This window comes from Marmota monax, unplaced genomic scaffold (assembly GCF_021218885.2).
Source record: "Marmota monax isolate L192 unplaced genomic scaffold, Marmota_monax_Labrador192_F-V1.1 WCK01_AAM20220418_F8-fsc00036, whole genome shotgun sequence".
NCBI lineage: Eukaryota > Metazoa > Chordata > Mammalia > Rodentia > Sciuridae > Marmota > Marmota monax.
The window spans coordinates 14,314,738-14,329,918 of NW_026694491.1; the positions used below are offsets into that span (position 1 = coordinate 14,314,738).

Genomic DNA, 15,181 nt, shown 5'->3' on the forward strand with positions numbered 1-15,181 from the left:
GTAAATGTAGTGGATTTATCTTTTAAGATTGAAAATTGGCTTTTTATTTTCCAGTTATTCTGTTCATATTCTTTTATTTTACATTCACACTTTTTTAAGTTAAAACAGTTTAGTATTCATAGTCTATTTTTGCTTTATACCAGTTGGTAAAGCTACTAATTGATCAATACTAAGCTTTTGTCCAGAAATAGGTACATATGTACTTGTATTTATGTTTCTATGATAGTAAATCACTACGCATATTCATACATTTTAACCTAGTAAACACCGAGTTTTCAATTCTGTAAGTGTTTCAATGAAATTGATATAGGTGTGTTGAAAATTTTGAAAGTAATAATATAGAGCTTATACATATTATATCAATATGTTAATATTATAACTATATCCTTATTATATAATATTACATATTATATACTATACTAATTCTATATTTTATAATTACATAGGATATATATTTTTTTAGTTTTTAATAGGTATTCCATATCTGAGACAATGGGACGTAATGGGTTAACAGAAACAAAATTACTATGTATTATTTAATATAATATATCATTCCAGGATCCTTGTGAAATCTTTAGACTATATCACAGTGTAATTGCATACACTGTTTAGCAATTCTGCTAAATTAGAGTTTCATTATTTGGGTTACTTGATCTAATTAAATCTGAGAAGGAGAGCATGATCTAACAAGTTAAATTATGTCAGCTTATTCCTAGTAGCCCCTGGCCATTATTTAGAGATTTCCCTTCTCTTTCCAAGGTGATATTGCTCTGTATTAACACTGCATTTTTTTTCTGTATTTTTCAGGCAGTCCAGGGTACTGGTTTAGCTTTTATCGCCTTCACAGAAGCCATGACACATTTCCCTGCATCTCCCTTCTGGTCAGTGATGTTTTTCCTCATGCTGATAAATTTAGGGCTTGGCAGCATGTTTGGGACCATTGAAGGGATCATCACACCCATTGTGGATACTTTCAAAGTGAGGAAGGAAATTCTTACTGGTGAGTTTTTATGCATTTGACTTTTCATTAAACTGATAGAGGTCATTTTATTCTTGGTGAGAGATTTAGAGATGTGAACAGGAAAGTGTTAGGCTTTGGATTTTATTAATATCCACTGACATTTAAAAATTTTAATATATACTTACATACTATATAAAGAATATGTTTAGTATAGGTTATATTTAATTCTTCATTGATAAATATTTATATTTTTATTTATTAATAGTAATGCCATTAACATGAATTACTGAGACTAGAACAAAGTCATGGAAGGTCCATGGATTATTTTGTATATAAGTCAAATAATTATAACTAGAATAATTCAGATTGAATAATCCTCAATCAAAAATGCTTATCATTTGAAAATGATAAGTCCAAATCCAGTACTCATATGTAACAATTGTAATTTACTAGCAATTAATGTCTCTAGGTAGAAAATAAAACAATTTATCAATATGGTTATAAATATGACCATGTTTAATATTAATATGCTTATTAAAGTACCAGTTATGTACTTTGTTATCCTTGTATTTGAGGAACATAAAGAATATAAAAGAAATCACAGGACAGATACAAATATACAAAATATCCTTTTCTCCAAACACAACAGTGCTTTCATTGAGATTAAATAAATCTTATTATCATTTTAATGTACTGATAGATTAATGAAGATGTTATAATAGTCCAGAAGAAGCTAGAACTTTAGAGAAAAAGATGGCAGTTGAATTGGAAAGGGAATGCACCTTCATAGCCATTGGAGGTTAGCTTTAGTTAACATATAAATGAAGATAAAGGGACCATTAAGGAACAGTACTGGCAAGGGATGTAGAATAAAATTGTAAAAAGATACACAGGTGATTTTTGAATGCTGGGTAGTGGTGCACAAATTTCCCAAGGCCACCTTTTTTTTGCTTTGAACAATTTAGTAATAATGTATGTGTAAATAACTCTGATATATACCTTTATCACTTGCTGCTTTAAGAATGTGTGCACATGTGTATGTGTATGTGTATGTGTGAGCAAAGCAATTTAATTTCAGCAGTTTGTGAAACATTTATAAGTCCTGCACTTAACTGAACAAAAATGATAAACTTCTTTTTTTTTAAACTTCTTTGTTTTCTCTCAGAAAGCCATTTCTACTTCTGAATATCAATTCCATGCCTGATATCGGTTAAAAAAGTTTCTTTACAGCTTTGTCTTTGCCACCTTCTCACAAACCATTCCTTCTTATAGTTGGGAGCATGTAAAATGTAGAAAAAACTAACATGTAGGGGGGAAAACACAAGGGACAGTGGGAATTCAGGGGATTCCCACTGGAAGACTCATTTGGAAAGAGCAAAGGGAAATGCACTCTTTTTCCCATTTCCTATCTGTTGGGGTCATATTTATACTTCAAGCTATATTTACTCTGAACTGTTACCGTATTATCTTTGTTAGGTAAGTTTTTTCTTCTTTAGTATAGTATGACTCAGATAACTCAGATAAGGGAATCAGTGATTAACTTTTCCTTTACATCTCCACCAACACCAAGACCACCACCACCACCAACAACAACAACAACAACAACAAAAAAAAAAAAGAAAGAAAGAAAGAAAGAAAGAAAGAAAGAAAGAAAGAAAGAAAGAAAGAAAAGAAAAGGAGAAAGAGAATAGAGTCTAACAAGAATTTGGGAATATTGCATGGTTCCCAAAAGCCTCTCAAAGTTTTTACATTAAGTGTAACTGTTTAGAAGTTTATGTATCTGTTTGCTAAATATTACTGTGAAAGCTCCATTTAGATGTTTTTTTCTTAGTTATTATTTGGGTAATCAGATTGCTCAACCCTGTCATCATTAGTTTCCAAATTAACCTGTTCAGACAAGATAAAGATATAAATGTAAGTTGGTGGTGAGGCAAGTTCTGGTTAGATTTTTCCAGTTACGTTTTAAAGGGAACTATATTTCAATCCAGTATAAAATACCTGGGTTTTTAAATCTTAAGCCACATTAGACTCCTTATGAGTTTAAAACTATAGAACTTTAGTAAATATAAGCAGACCTATGAGGGCATGCTACCTTAAAGGTCACTTTGATATTAGAAATAGAATTAGAATAGGGAAATTTATTCTTTTTAAATTTTCTCTCACTTTTGCCTTATATATTGTTTGTGTTTGGTAATGAGTTTCCTCAGACATGGGGAGATGAGTAATTTTTTATAGTGAATTAATATTACTGATCAGGTTAATCCCAAGTAGCCTAACTCCAAATCTGTCATATCCCATAGTATCAGGAAAGGTATTACCTATAACAAATTGTGGAGGTTGAAAATTATTCTTTAAATCTAATAATAATGAAGCTTAAAAGATTTGTCTTTGATTGGGGGCTCATTTCTTTTTCCCATTTATCCATTTCCTCCAGTTATCTGTTGTCTTCTGGCATTTAGTATTGGCCTAATATTTGTGCAACGCTCTGGAAATTACTTTGTTACAATGTTTGATGATTATTCTGCTACATTGCCTCTGCTAATTGTAGTCATACTGGAGAATATTGCCGTAAGCTTCGTTTATGGCATTGATAAGTAAGTATGTTTGTTTTTATGGTTTCATTTTTCATCTCTAGTTTGAAAACACCAATTATCAATACATAATTCATTTAGAAGGGTATAGAAATGAATAGAGGGAAAATTCTTTACAAAGTCAAATCTTTTACAGGCTTTTGTTCATTCAACAATTTTAGTAATATTTATTCCTCTCTTAGGTGAGTATTTAGAATTATGTAGATATAATATAATGTAGAAGTCTGGAGCTTTGATTTAATTTTGATTATCAGATTAAATCCCAAGAGCTAGGGAATGTTGTCATTGTTCCAAGACAAAGTTCTTTTGAGTTACTCTGTTATCCACATTTCATAGATGAAGAAAACCAGGTTTACAGACCTAGTGACTTGGTCATCGTATTCCTGGACAGTGGCCAATCTGGGTTGCAAAGCCATTTCTGTTTAATCTAGAGCCTATCTCCCAATTATTGTGCAAAACTATATTATGGGAGGACTGTTTGTGTCCTAATTCTGTATTTAGGAGGATGATTTTGGTAAATGATATATCCTGTTCTGTGTTATATATGTAAAATTTGTTGTACCCAAACATCACATTATATGGAGACATTACTTGAATTCACTTTATATCTAAACCTCTGAACTATGTAATATATATATATATATATATAATTATATATATATATAATTGATGTGAAATGAAGCATCAGATTAATCTCAGAAGACACATTCTCTTTTTTAATTTTTTTTTAGTTGTAGATGGATGCAATACCATTATTTTATTTATTTTTGTGTGGTGCAGGGGATCAAACCCAGTGCCTCACACATGCTAGGCAAGCGCTCTACCACTGAGCCACAACCCTGGTCCCAGACACATTTTATGCTTTTGTCCAATATATTTTAAACTCATTGCCTCTAATTAACATAAATGAACTGAAGGGGAAAATCTTCAGATTATCAAAGCCTGTGTAAAGTAGGAAGGAATGTATATTAAGTGAACACCAGAATCTTCTTAACTTACATTAAGAACATCAAACTGATATCAAATGAGTTGTGACAAAGCTTAAAGAACATTTTTTTTTTCAATTGTCAAAAGCTCCAGGCCAGGAAGGACAGGAAGCCTACATTTAATGATTACATACTTATATAGCAATAGCAATGATAGAGCTGTGTGACATTCATTGACCTTTACACCTTATAAAAATACTGTATGGATGGCAAATAAGCATATCAAAAAAGATGTTTCATATTATATGTCATCAGAGAAATGCAAATCAAAGCAATATTGAGATACCACTGACAAAACAAAATGCTGATGAAGATATGGAATAGCAGATTTTGTTCATTGCTGGTGGGAATGCAAAATAATGTAGTTATGTAGAAGGCATTTTGGCAGTTTGTAACAAACCTGAAAGTACTGTTATTATAAGGTCAGGATCTCTACATCTTCAAAGGTCATATTTTGTCTTAAGAGCAGTATAAAATTCTTACTTTCCCTTCCCTTATGATTCTGGAGCAATTTTATATTTTTCTTGTTCACCTTCAACAATTCTATGAGCTCAGTTCTGCTCAATTTCCTCTGCCACTATTACCTATATTTCTACAGACAGGATTGAGAGAAAGTAGGCAATCAAAACCTCAATGTCTGAGACAGCCAATAATTCAAATGCATAAAAAGAAAATGTTGTAGCATTGCAATTTAATGATCAGGAAAAAAAATGAAGAAAATGAAAATGAAGAGGAGAATGACCTGGAGCCAAAAATTATGGCAAGAGTTTTTTTTTTTTTAATTTAAAAAATTCATCCACAGGATTTGGGAGGTATTACATCAGTGGGAGAGACACAGAGTCCCCAGTCATTGGCAGCTCTTCTCTGCTGAGTGTTTCCTGCTAAACTGAAGACATGCCTAAGCTTGGAGAAATGTCATAGGCTCCTTGCTCTAATTTTAAGAATTGCAAAGGGATAAAATGCAATAAAATCATCAATGCTGGAGCAAAACCTCTCGAAACTAACAAACTAAAGTTCTCTTTCAAGACCAAACACTGCATTGCGGAGAATGTGATGGAATCAAAATCCTCATTTAATAGAGTGATGTAAAAAAGAAAGAGAAGATAAACATGAGGTGGAGAGCAGAGGCAGTAGATTTGAGGCATTGTAAAGCAATCTTTGATGACTTTGCAGAAAAGGAGGAAATATACTCATCTCTCTTTGCAAAAAATTCAAGAAAATTTATTTCATTCAAAGGTGGTTGAGTCTTAAGAACAATTATTTTAAGGAAAAAAAAAGGAAAGGAGTATAATGATTATCCCTGCAGATAACAAAAGGCACACAGGAAAACTAATTAAAAACCAGTGCTATTTCAAAGCAAACTAAAATAATTTTTCAAAGTTGTTAGATACTATGAAAGGATAGCATAATATCAGAATTATTTAAAATTTTAAAAAAAATGATAGCAAAAAGAAAGATTTGAAACAGAGAGGTGGAACTTAGGAAATAATTGTGAATAAAATAAAAACACTTTAGAAATGTACACCAAATTAAAAGGAACATAAAACTGTAAGCATAATGTTAATTCTGTGAGAATTAGGTGATAGCAAAGAGGAATATATGTTTTAATATTTTTAGTTGTAGATAGATACAATGATTTTATTTTATTTATTTTACTTTTTTTTGGTGCTGAGGATCAAACCCAGTGCCTCACACATGCCAGGCAAGTTATAATCCCAATCCAAGAGGAATATATTTTTAAATAAAGGAGAAATAATGAAGTGTCAGGTGGTAGCACATGGCTGTAATCCCAGCTACTTGGGAAGCTAAGGAAGGAGGAGTCCAAGTTTAAGACCAGCCTGAGCTATTTAGAGACATCCTTTCTTAAAATAAAAAGATAAAGGGATAAGAATGTAGTTCACTGGTTGAGCTTTTCTAGGTTCAATCCCCAGTACTGCCCAAAACCAAAAAACAAACAAAAAAAAAGAGAGAGAGAAAGAAAGGAACATAAAAAAGAAGGAAAAATTTAAAAAACAAATAGAATCATAGTTAAAAGGAAAGCTAACTCAAAATATATACACATACACATAAAAATCATTTGCCAGACCAAATATAAAACTATAATTCAAGAAAATTATCTGAAGTAAGTGACAATTTGAATGTTGTTGAGTGTTTTTCAGCACACAGAAAAATAGGCATAATGGCCAGCACCAGGCCCCAATCTAGATTATTCCAGAGAAAGAAAGAAAAAGGATCATTCATGCCAAAACAAAACAAAACAAAACAAAAAAAAAATAAAACAGCAAAATCATTTCTCAGGGAAACATCTGACTTTCTGGAACAATATGATGTTGTTTGAATCATCTATGATATTAAAGGAAAGAGCAATCTATTTTTAATTAGCCAAACTGATATTCTAGTATAGTGACCACATATAATTATGAACATTCATTGTTATTATGATCCCTGTAAAGAATTTACCAAGAACTAGTTTTAGACATCCAGAATGTCTATAGAAAATTCACTATTAGCTGTATAAAGAGAAACAGAGTACTATATAGTGGCTTTGTGCTCTGTGCCATGACAGCCTTGCCATCAAACACTGTGGGTAAATTTTATTTTAGGTAACCTATACCTCAGTAACTTGACTTAAAAAATTCCAAACAAACAAACAAGCAACAACAACAAAACACCATGTCTACTCTAGGTCTAACTATATTTTAGAAGAAATGGGGAGTCAGATGTACTTGTGAACCACACTGTGGGGAGACTGGTAGACTTTGGGGCAAAGAACACAGTTGACTTATCAGAAAATGGCAAGAAACAAAAAGAGAGAAGAAACTTAGAATTAAACACGGACTTGAGAGATACATCAGCTAGATACAATGTGGAACTTCTTTCAATTCAAGCAGACTGTGAAAAGGATTTTATTTTATTTTTTTTTTAATAAGGAAAATGTGAACACCAATGAGGGATATCTGATAATAGCAAGGAGTTATTACTATGTGAAAATAATATAATGATTTTTTCATGTATTGAGCACATGTTGTGCTCATAAAATAGAAAGTTATCTATAGGAGGAGTCTTTTCAATAACTTGCTTAAGAGGGTTTTCACTGAATGAAAATTGAAGTACTTAACTGATTTAATTTTACTTTATAAATATTCTTAATTTATAAGTCATCTTCTAATATGAATTTTTGACTTATTGTAAATGTCACAAGGCATTCACAGTTAAATCTCTGTCAAACATTAATATAGTGCACATTTTCTGGTATAACTATGTTAACTTGAGGAATAATTAAATTCTTTCTTTTTATTCAGGTTTATAGAAGATCTAAAAGATATGCTGGGCTTTGCTCCCAGCAGATATTACTACTATATGTGGAAATATATTTCTCCTCTAATGTTATTGTCATTACTAATAGCTAGCATCGTGAACATGGGGTTAAGTCCTCCTGGCTATAATGCATGGATTGAAGATAAGGTAAAACACAAAATAAAGAAGTTTTGTTTTAAGAAAAAGTATATAAAAAGCCACCTTAGAGATTTTCATCTTTTGTTTTCTTCATAGTATTTTTTGATGTTTAATGGTGTTACTTTTGTTTTTGTTCAGGGATCTCAAGATTTATGTTAGGTGCCCTGAACATCTGAGGTTGTTTTTAAGACATTGTGAATTTTTTTTTTAGCACATGGGAATCACTAACTTGTCCTTGATGAAGCAAATGCTTTCATGTGAACATTGATGAACTAATAATGATAGGCTTTAACTCCAGAAAACATGTTAATCTGGAAATATTTTTTCTATATAGTTTTATTAAATTATATTTCAGATATTATACAACAATGAAAATACACATTAGCTTGGTAAACATAATCTAAATAACTAAATTTTAAAGTATTGTTGTAACTGATTTCTGTCAGTATTGACTATCTATATATTTGTTTTCAAGGTGATTAAGTACATATTGATATAATTATGAGATATATATTAACTGTTATAAAATCAGAGTGCTTATTTTTCCAAGATAACTCTGTCCTTATACTATGTATGGTCAATAATTATATAATAGTAACCACATCACAACTGAAATATGATCAAGCCTGCTATTGTTACTAAAACCTTTGGCACCAGATGTGCTTGAAATTTTAGATTTTCAGATTTTAGAAAGATAACTTGGTACATGCAACAGGTTATCTATTACTAACTAATCTAAAACTTAATGACTGAAAACTATGGTAATTTATTGGTTCTTACACTTCTGTGGGTGAGCCGGAATTTTTTTTTTTTTTTTTTAATCTTTTGTCGGCTAACTCACACAGTTGTGTTCAGGTTGAAGAGCCAGCTCTCTTAGTGGTCTTTCTTTCTTGCCCTTCTCGAAGCATCATGAGCTCAGGATAGCACTCTAAGAAATAGAAGCAAAAATTGGAAGCCTTTTAGGGTCTAGTCTTGGAAGTTTTTGAATGTCACTCCCACACTTTTCTAGCACAAAAGCAAGTCACAAACCTAGCCTAGATTTCTTTGCTTACAAACTTGAGACAAATATATTTTTTTGATGTATGTACATGTTAGAATATTAAGAATTTTTTTCTTTTTACTTTCACAGGCATCTGAAGAATTTCTGAATTATCCAACTTGGGGTATGATTGTCTGTATCTCTCTAATGGTCCTGGCAATACTTCCCGTCCCAGTAGTCTTCATTGTTCGACGCTGCAACCTCATAGATGATAGTTCTGGTAACTTAGCATCTGTGACCTATAAGAGAGGAAGGGTTCTGAAAGAGCCTGTAAACCTAGAGGGAGATGATGCAAGCCTCATTCATGGAAAGATATCAAGTGAAATGTCATCTCCCAATTTTGGTAAAAATATTTATCGAAAACAGAGTGGATCACCAACTCTGGATACAGCTCCCAATGGACGTTATGGAATAGGTTATTTGATGGCAGATATGCCAGATATGCCAGATATGCCAGAATCTGACTTGTAGCTGGATGGAATCAGCAGGCTGTACTTGGTTCATTTATCAATGAACAAATTGGCTCTACTAAGAGAAGCATTAGGCTTCACTTATCAGAGGGCGCTCTCAGGTGTTCCAGGGCTGTGATCTTTAATCCTAACAGTATGCGTCAGTTCAGCTAGAGCATTCCTTTGGATTCCTTGGTTTACATTTGTGCAGAAAGGATTACAGACAAAGCTTACAATGACTGAGGTCCATGTGTGTCAGGATTTTTTAAAGTACTTTTGGTGTATATCAAGTATTTCTATCTCTGAAAAACAGGTGTTACCTCAGTTTCAAATAATTTCTGGATTTAATAGTACTGGCAAATTGAAAATGGTATTCCTTCAAAGTTGTAGGTTTGCCTTCAGGGTAACTCCTAATATCACAATGAGCATTTACATCAGTTGGTGCCTCTCTGCACATTTCTATGAATATATTGTGTAGATAGGCTGTACTTATTTTGGTAGAATTGATACCTTCTTAGGCATTTAGTTGAAGAAAACTGCAAAATATTTTCTTATGTAATAGCTGTATAGAGCAATAGTATCAAAGAGTGAGAAGGCACTAATGCTGGGATGAAAGGTCAGATTTAGAGATGACTGAGGGTCAGGTAGGTGATGGCTGTATATTTTGTGTAAAATATATGTGTGAAATTGATCCAAGAATGAGTCACTCAGCACTCTCAAGAATCATGCAGACTCTGCATTTTTCTTATGCCGTGTGCCTAAAAACCTACTTGATATTTATTGTGGTTCCAAGATTACTCATAGTATATTTATATAATATACTTGTGATGTATATAGATGTATATTGGTACTCTAAGTACTGATTTGAAAACTTGAAGCAAGATGGCATTTTATTTCGTATATTTCTGTTTTGCTTCTGTTTTATGCAAATAAAAATCCTTTTTTAAGTGATTGTTAAAATTGTATGGCATTACACTTTAATCTACAAATAAACAAAGTTTAAAAATGGTGTTTGTTTTTCACATTGATTTTCCTTGAATCACCTGAACTGGATTATCTTGCATTTCATAACAATTAGACATTGCATTCCAAGCAGAAGTAATAAAGCAGTTAATAGGGCTACAACCACTTTAGGGACACAGGAAATATAAAGAGATGATGTTTTAGTATAACCTCATGAGTTTTGAAAAATACTTATAGCCTCCCAGGAAGCCATGTATACCACAGAGTCAGTGCTTCCTGCTTAAATAACTGTCTCTGAAGTTAAAATGTTGTGAGTTTTGAAAAATGAAGCTATCATTTTTTGATAACAGTTAAAGCAGATAAACCTAACATGTAGCAAATTTTCAGAAAATAATACAAAATTATTAATTATGGTCCTTTACATGCCTGCACTTATTCATCCTACATAGCTGCAAGCTTATTTCTTTTGTCCTACTGAAGCAAGAATTAAAGACAGGCAGTCCATGTAGATAGGGAATCAGGTCTGATTGAGAAAACAGAGGCCAGTTTGAAAATGGGAAGTTGGAGACCACCCCTGGGAGATTGGAATGTTAATATCTCCAGAGCCCTTTAACTACAGATTACCAGCCTATAGGACCCCTCCCAAAAGATTGCAGATAGGGAATTGTTAATGCCTCCTGGGCTACTACCTGGCTGGATCACTCTATTAGGCCCTTCCCCTTGTCCACCTGCTTCTCATTTTTGGCCATTTGACCAGCATCTCCTGGGCCTAGTCAGGTAAGCAGGAATGAGAGAGATAAGGGGGAAGAGGACTGGGGAACAAAGAAAGTCTAAAATGTATAAAAGGGACAGGATACTCTCACTTCTTAGGGTACCAGTGATACCACTGGCTACCCGTGACAAATTCTGCTTCCTAAAAAAAACGTGTTGAAGTGTAACATTAGAGAAGCACAGCGAGGTACCCATATAAAACAGGGTTTATTTAAAAAAGAGGTAACAGACTTTTCCCAGGAGGGAGAGGGGAGCCATAGCTAGTATCCTGGTATCCCAAGAAGCGAGGGTGTTTTGCCTTTTTATATGTCCTAGGCTTCCTTTGTTCTCCTGCTTGGTAGGATGGCCAAAAGGTGGGGAGGGGAGGAGTGATCTGGGCAGGAAGGGGCTATAATTAACAACTCCTGGTCTGGAGGGACTATCCCTGGGACAGGTTACCTCAGCAACAGGTTGGAACAGGGGCAGGTTATCATAATAAGGGGGGAGGAAGGGCTCTGAAGGAATTACCATTTCAATTCTTCCATTTTCTGGATTCAACCCTTGCCTATCTGCCTAATACACTAGTATTAGGCATTTTCATCAGTACACCAGCTATAATACTCTTCTCCCTCAAAAGTCTGTTATTATTTTTTTTAAAGAGAGAGAGAGATTTTTTTAATATTTATTTTTTAGTTTTCAGTGGACACAACATCTTTATTTTATTTTTTATGTGGTGCTGAGGATCGAACCCAAAGCCCTGCACATGCCAGGTGAGCGCGCTACTGCTTGAGCCACATTCCCAGCCCACTATTATTATTTTTAAATAAAACCTGCTTTATACGTTTGGTAATGTATAAACATTGCCTCTCAACTTGAACATTTAAAAGAAAGCAGAGCTCATTACTGATAATCAGTGGTATCATTCCTTCTCCCCATCTACCCCCCACCCCCTGCCATTGCAGCCCATTGCCCTACTCTCTGATTCACGTATAAGTGAGATCCTGTGGTATTTGTCTTTCTGTGTCTGCTTTATTCCACTGAGCTGAACAATATTCCATTGTGTATATATATTCCAGTTTCTATATCCATTTATCCCTTGATAGACAATTAGGTTGCTACCATATGTTGGTTATAGTGAATACTGCTGCAGGGAATGTGGGAACAGAAAGATTTCTACAAGGTGTGGACTTCATTTCCTTGTGGTATGGTGAAGAGTCTGGGTACCTGCCTTGCACTAGCAAATAGATCTCCAACTTTCTGTTCACAGAAAAATAGTGTGAAGAACTTAGGAATAATATTTTTGAAATGGAAGAGAATCTAAATGCCTTCCCTTCTAATATTCTCACTTGGCAGAGGAGGAAATGAGGACAAAGAATTCAGAGACTTGAACAAGGTCCTCTCCTTTTTGCTTTTTTCTGGAATCCCTCTTCAAATGTTCTTTCAGTCGGTTTGTTCACCCTTTCTTTCAGCATCTATTAACTAAAAATATACTTTATTCTTAGTAGTAAGCCAAGAGGACGATTATGGTAGAAATGCTGTCCATCTTTTCATTTACTTGCCTTACCAGTGCAGCCCTTATGTGCCCTTTCTCAGGCACTGTAGTGTCTAATCAAAAAATAGTGGTTTTAAGTATCTTTCTCTGTACTCTAAAATTTGAGACTTTTGTCTTTGTGTTATTTTCCACTACTTCCATACACTCTGGCCCAGTCTTACCCTTAATGTAAGCAGCCCAAAATTGTCTATGACCTTCGAAAGGAAAGGAGGCTCTGGAGTGGCAGGAAATCTAATGCAGTTTTCAGAGTGGACTAAAAGGGTGAGGAAGAAAATGCTCCCACCCTTACGTGTGAGAGTCATGGGGGAGACCAATAGCTTGATGCAATGGGGTCATAGATATAATTTCATGAAAGTATATTTGCTTTTCCACATATTTGTGTTTATGTGCACTTTTAAACTTAATTTTTCAGTTTTTAAAAAGTTATCTCTAATTGGTACATAACAATTAAACACACTATGGAATATATTGTAATAACTTGATATAATGTATGATGATCAAATCAGGCTAATTAGCATTTCCATCTCAAAAAGTTGTCATTTCTTGTGTTTGGAGCCTATGAACTGCTCTCTTCAAGTCCTTTGTAAAATTTATAATAAGATGCAAGCTATTATCACCTACTGGGCTGCATAATATTAGAACCCATTTCTCCTATGCAACTGCATTTTGGTAGCTTTTATACAAAACGTCCTTCTCTTTCCCCCTTACCCATGTCCTTCCTAGTCTATAGCCATTACTATACTGTTGTCTTCTATGAGATCAACTTTTTTAGCTTCCACCTGTAAATGAGAACACTTTAGGTGCATTACTTTTTTTTCATTAAATCTTCAAATATGTATGTGATTCCAAAAAGTTTAGGACATAAACTAAACTTTATGTATCAGTACATAATTCTTCTAAGCTATGATGTTTTCAGGTCACCTGTGTCCTTTCATAGTCTTAAACTACTGAATGCAATTCCTTTTGGATTTAGGGGCAGGGCATGACTTGTGTTTTTTTTTTTTTTTAATTTCTATTTAGAGTTATTTTGGTGTGCATTCTTGGTTAGGAAATGTGAGAACAAAGAAAAAAAATGACAAAGGAATTATTAATCCTAATTTGTTTTTCACAGAATAAAAATAAAGATGCTACAATCTGATAATTAGGGAATAATTATGTTGGTATGGAAAAGTTGGATTTACTAGTAATAACAAAACTTGAAAAACAAAATATTTTTCCTTTTGAGTTTATTCTGTAATTATTATGTCTCCTGAATGCCCTCAAAGGAGAGAGTTGGTTGAGTTATTGAATAAAATCAATATCAATGATAGCAATTACGTAGATTTTTTTTCAATAAATTTAGTTGTAAATGCTTGAGCCATAAAAGTTTCATGAAAAGAAAAAAACACATAAAACTATAGAAATCTGTTAGAAATATTTAATATTCCATAAGCTGAGTGCAGCATATTTTTACCTATATACTTCAGGAAAGGAGTAATATACTCTATATGTTATTCCCCTCAAATGACAGACCCCGAAATTGGCTTATTTAGTTTTAAGACCTGCATTCCTACCTAATACTTCATCTTAAGAATGCTTGTCATGTGGAGGTAATAAGAAAAGCAAAAAAGGGACCAAGATATTATCTTGCTCTAAATTCAATTCCTTTGGGATTCCACTATTGTTTAAACACCAGTGTTCTTTTTATCATTACCACCAAAACTGAAAATGCTTGATTTATATCAACAGCAAGAAAAGTGCCATGTGATGCCTGGGTAGTATCATACATAAATAAGAGCGCTATATGTAAATAAGAGAAATCATGCTCCATACATTGATGGTAATATCCCAGCTGCTATTCTTCTATCAATGACTCTTAAACCCTGGTACATTCAGCTGTATGGGATGGTAAATAAAAAGTTCTTTAGAAGAGATTAACATATTTCTGAGAATAGAACTTTCTCAGGCAAAGGCCATTATACTAGATATATTTTTTTTTCAGCACCCTTTAAAAGAAAACGTGCAAAAAGAAAAAAAAAAAGTAAAACATGGTACCTTGCTGTACCCTGGTCTGAGAATATGGAGTAACTTTTACATGTTTCAAGTACAGTAATGATGTGACATTCATTTGATCTCTTCATCACTAGCATTTACCCTAATCATTGACAAGGTCAACAGAATTCACAGATTCAGATGCCAGGCCTGTGACTATTCCCCTTGAAACTCTCTCATGCTATCATCAGGAATATGTCTTTTCTCCACTTTATTTTAAAGCTTCATTTTAAATTGAGAAAATAGTAAAAGGATCCCTATGGGAACATTTGAGGTTAGTTAAATCAATATCTGACAAAATTGAAAAAAATGAAGATAGCCTCCCTGAATAAGAGGAGACCTGTGTAGCCTAATCTCTGCTAAATAACTCAAATAGACGTTTAATTATTCACTGAATACTTTC

The 15,181-nt window shown here is 33.3% G+C and overlaps 1 protein-coding gene across 1 annotated transcript in view; it reads left to right on the forward strand.

The window, feature by feature from the left end:
• The window catches only part of Slc6a15 (solute carrier family 6 member 15), a 48,952-nt gene extending 38,490 nt beyond the window's left edge, over positions 1–10,462 (forward strand). The window contains exons 9-12 of the mRNA XM_046419344.2: positions 808–1,000; positions 3,396–3,555; positions 7,841–8,003; positions 9,124–10,462. Coding sequence (XP_046275300.1) covers positions 808–1,000; positions 3,396–3,555; positions 7,841–8,003; positions 9,124–9,504 — 897 coding nt within the window. The 3' untranslated portion in view covers positions 9,505–10,462. The remainder of the gene's footprint in view (positions 1–807; positions 1,001–3,395; positions 3,556–7,840; positions 8,004–9,123) is intronic.
• The last annotated feature ends 4,719 nt before the right edge of the window (positions 10,463–15,181 follow it).